Genomic DNA, 3,599 nt, shown 5'->3' with positions numbered 1-3,599 from the left:
TTTCTACATCTGAGGCAAGAGGACAGTAACAGGACACTGAATGTGTATATGAGTGACCCTGTGCCTGGGAGGAAGAACAGGAAGTGCCTAGTGATTTTTTGACATCAACACTTGCTCTGGCACGACAAGCATATTCTGCTTGGATGCCAATCTTCTAGGAAATTGGCAAAGTCTGTTCGTGGATAGGAAGCCACAGCTAGAAACGGAGGCACTTCTCCATCTTTTTAGCCCCTCCTGTCATTTAGGCATCAGGAGTCAACAGAGCCAATCAGCGCTTCCGGCTGTGTTGCCCAATCAGGAACACCGACTCTCAATGAGGCCGCCTTGTAGCGGGTCCTAGGCTACGAATTCCGGTCCACGGCTGCCGTATGCGCCGAGAGTGCTGCGCCGTGAGCTTCCTGCGTGGTGGAGCGGAGGGGAGCGCGGGTGAAGCCGGAAGCCGGGCCATGGTGAGCGCGGGGCCGGCCGTGTGCAGACGGGAGCAACGGCCGTTGGAGCCGCCAGAGCGGGCTGTTCTGGGTCCTCCCCGGGCTGGCGGCAGCCGGACCGCGTCCTGTGCGGTCCCGGAGACCAGGTTCCCGGCGCGGCCGCCTGTGGCGTTTCCTGCTGCGGCAGCTTCAGTGTCGGGACTGTGCAGAGGGCGGGATCGTGCTGTTGTGCTGTGTGGACGAGTGTTAGAAATGAACACTGGAGTCTGCAGGTCAAGGTTGGGACACTGGGGAAGGACAGGAAGAGGGCGTGCAGCCGGGTAGGAGATGGGCAAGCTGTGTGGGGAAGAGGAAGGACGGGGTGGGAAGACGGCAGCCAGTTGGGCAGGTTCTGTGATCCCTATGAAGCTCCTCCCTGAGGAACACTGGCAGACACCTTTTCCGTTTCCCCAGCGAGTTTATCTAATATGGACATTGACAGCGCTCTTCATACCCTTGCTTGTAATTTAACAGTGAATTTTGGGTAAAAAGGTTTTCAAAATAGTCCTCTGACTACTCCAGGAAGGGACCACTGGACCCAGGGGTGGGCAGGGGAGGAGAGATGTGGCCCAGGACTCACAGTCCGCACAGTAGAGGAAGCCCCTCGCAGCCCCCTCGGCTCTGTGCGCCCTCCACTCCGCAGTGCGTCCTTTCTTTCCACGTTTGCTTTCTCTCCTGCTGAAGTAAACCTTGACTGCTGCAGCTCCCTGCTGCTCTCTCTGGACAGTTAAGCAATCTGTGCTGTAACTTGACAGCCCTTGAATTATGGAACCTGGCTCCCGTTGAACTAAATCAGGTGAAGAGAAACTTAAATGTCTGGTATTTTCTTTATTCTTCCGACTTTTCTGTGAATTGCTGTGTGCTCTTTCCTTGAAGAGGCTCCTCTGGCCTCCCGCCAGCACACATTTCATTCTCCCTTCTCTCCTTCCCTTACCTCCCCTCCTGCCCCCCGCACACCCCCCCTCCAGTCTTCTCCACTCCACTCTCCTCCTCTCCCCTCCTCTGGGAGCTGGAATTATATATTGTGAGTGGCCTCATTTGGCTGGTGGGAATCAAACTCAGGTCATCTGTATGTACACACTGGTGACCACTGAGTCCCAGTCCCCTCTCCAGGTTTTAAAGGGAAGCCTTTCCTTCTTAAGGCTCCCATCATGTTTGGTCTCTCCCTTATATTGTACCATTTTTCTCTCTAATGTTCTTCCCCAGACCTCTAGATCCAATCATAGTCCCAAAGCCTTTTTTCCTCTAAGTGGCATTCCTGAAGGGAAGTGTGTCAGCTGTCCTTTCCCTGACTGACCACTGTTGCTTTACCATCTGTTGGTTGTTACACAGTGGGTTTTGAGTCCTTCAGCAACAGGATGAACTTGATCTTTAAGGGACTTTTGGGTCCCTGAGGTATGTTATACTTCTATGGCTAACTCTCTGTTAAGGTTGGATAAGCATAAGATGCCAGTCGATGCCCACCCACTCCTGTGCCCACATGCACACGATGCCCACTGTACCATAGGAATGGTGTCAGGTGAGCAGAGCTCTTAGGTGAGACCTTATAAAGGGCTTACTGATTATTAAGGGAAACTTGGATGTTGGATGTGAAGAAGGCCATGATGCATGTGTAAGTCAAGTTAGCCTATAGAGCAGTGATTTCCCCAGGGGAAGAGGAGACCTGGGAAGTTCTGGCATGTGTCCACATCTGAGCAGAAAAGGAGTCATTCCCTCAAAGGAGTGAGTTGAGATAGGAAAGCAGTGGGGGAACCAAAACCAGTGCAAAGAAGGGTTCAGACTCTGGGTGATATTGTTGTGACGCCAAGGCTGCTTCATTTTCTCACTACCAGGTGAACTCTTTGTGGTCTATGAGGACTCTGCTGTTTGTTGGAGTGGGAGGGAACTTGAAGAGCTTCCTGAGAATGGTGTGTTCTTTCCAGGGTGAGACTTCAACACAAGCAGATTCTCAAAGTTCAATGAATTGAGATTGTGTGTATGTGTTCATCTGAATGCAGGCGTGTTTGAGGGTCTCCACGTGGTTTTGGAGGCCAGAGGTCGACATTGAATGATTCCATTTGTCACTTTCCTCCTTAATTTTTGAAATTAGAAATTTTATTTATAATTGTTACGTATGTGTGTGCATATGGTGTGTGTTTGTGGAGGGGCTCACATTTGCCATGATGCATGTGTGGAGGCCTGAGGAGAACTTTGTGGAGTCAGTTCTTCTCTCTTCCACCTTTTTGTGGATTATACTGAATTTGTCAGGTATGCCAGGCAAGTGCTTTTACCCGCTGAGCCATCTTGATGCCCCCCCTCCACCTTCTTTATGGAGACAGGCTCTCTCACTGAACAAAGAGTTCACCAGTTCCCTTAGACTAGCATCCCAGGGTGCTCTAGGCTTCCTGTAGACTCCACCTCCTCACAACTGGGGCTGGAGGCATGTGCTCTGTGACCAGCTTTGTACTTAGTCCTGGGAATCTGGTTTCTTGTCTTTATAATTATGTGATGAGCACTTTACAAGTGAGCCATTTCCTTAGCCTCAAAAAATTTTTTTGGTCTTTTTGAGACAGGGTCTCCCTGTAGCTCAGTCTGGCCTGGAACTGGATATGTAGACCAGGCTGGCCTTGAACCGAGAGATCTCCCTGCTTCTGTCTCTGGAGTTCTGGGATTAAAGGTGTGCACCACCATGCCCAGGTGGGTTTTTTTTTTCATTGACTAACTTTAAGTGTATGAGTGTTATGCCTGCACACGTGTGAGTGCAGTGCCCATGGAGGACAGAGGAAGGCACTGGGTCCCCTGGAACTGGAGTTTTGGGCCATCATTAGCCACCATGTGGATGTTGGGATTTGAACCTGGGTCTTCTGCAATAATAGCCAGTGTTCTTAACCACTGAGCCATCTCTCCATCCCCTCAAATTGAGGTTTTATTTAGCTTTGCTGAAGGTGAAAAAACTGGTCTTTGTGTTTTGTATTGGAATTGAGTTCATTAGAAGTAGAGATGTTCTTTTTGTCTTAATAACAGAAGAGAACAGCTGGCCTTGCACTCACACCCACTTGCCTCTGCCTCCCTTCTGTCTCTGGAGTGCTGGGATTAGAGGTATGCACCACCATGAAAATTCAGGTCTTTAAGCTCCTGTGGCAAGCCCTTTCC

At 50.5% G+C, this 3,599-nt stretch overlaps 1 protein-coding gene across 1 annotated transcript in view; it reads left to right on the top strand.

The window, feature by feature from the left end:
* Window positions 1–361: 361 nt before the first annotated feature.
* LOC103738615 (zinc finger protein 878-like) overlaps window positions 362–3,599 on the top strand; it is an 18,892-nt gene continuing 15,654 nt past the window's right edge. The window contains 1 exon segment of the mRNA XM_029566220.1: window positions 362–449. Within this exon segment, the coding sequence (XP_029422080.1) occupies window positions 369–449 (81 nt within the window). The 5' untranslated portion in view covers window positions 362–368.

This window comes from Nannospalax galili, unplaced genomic scaffold (genome assembly GCF_000622305.1).
Source record: "Nannospalax galili isolate Female #2095 unplaced genomic scaffold, S.galili_v1.0 scaffold1519, whole genome shotgun sequence".
NCBI classification, from domain to species: Eukaryota; Metazoa; Chordata; class Mammalia; order Rodentia; family Spalacidae; genus Nannospalax; species Nannospalax galili.
Note: the sequence above shows the minus strand (reverse complement) of the source record. Positions and strands in the feature narration are given on the sequence as shown.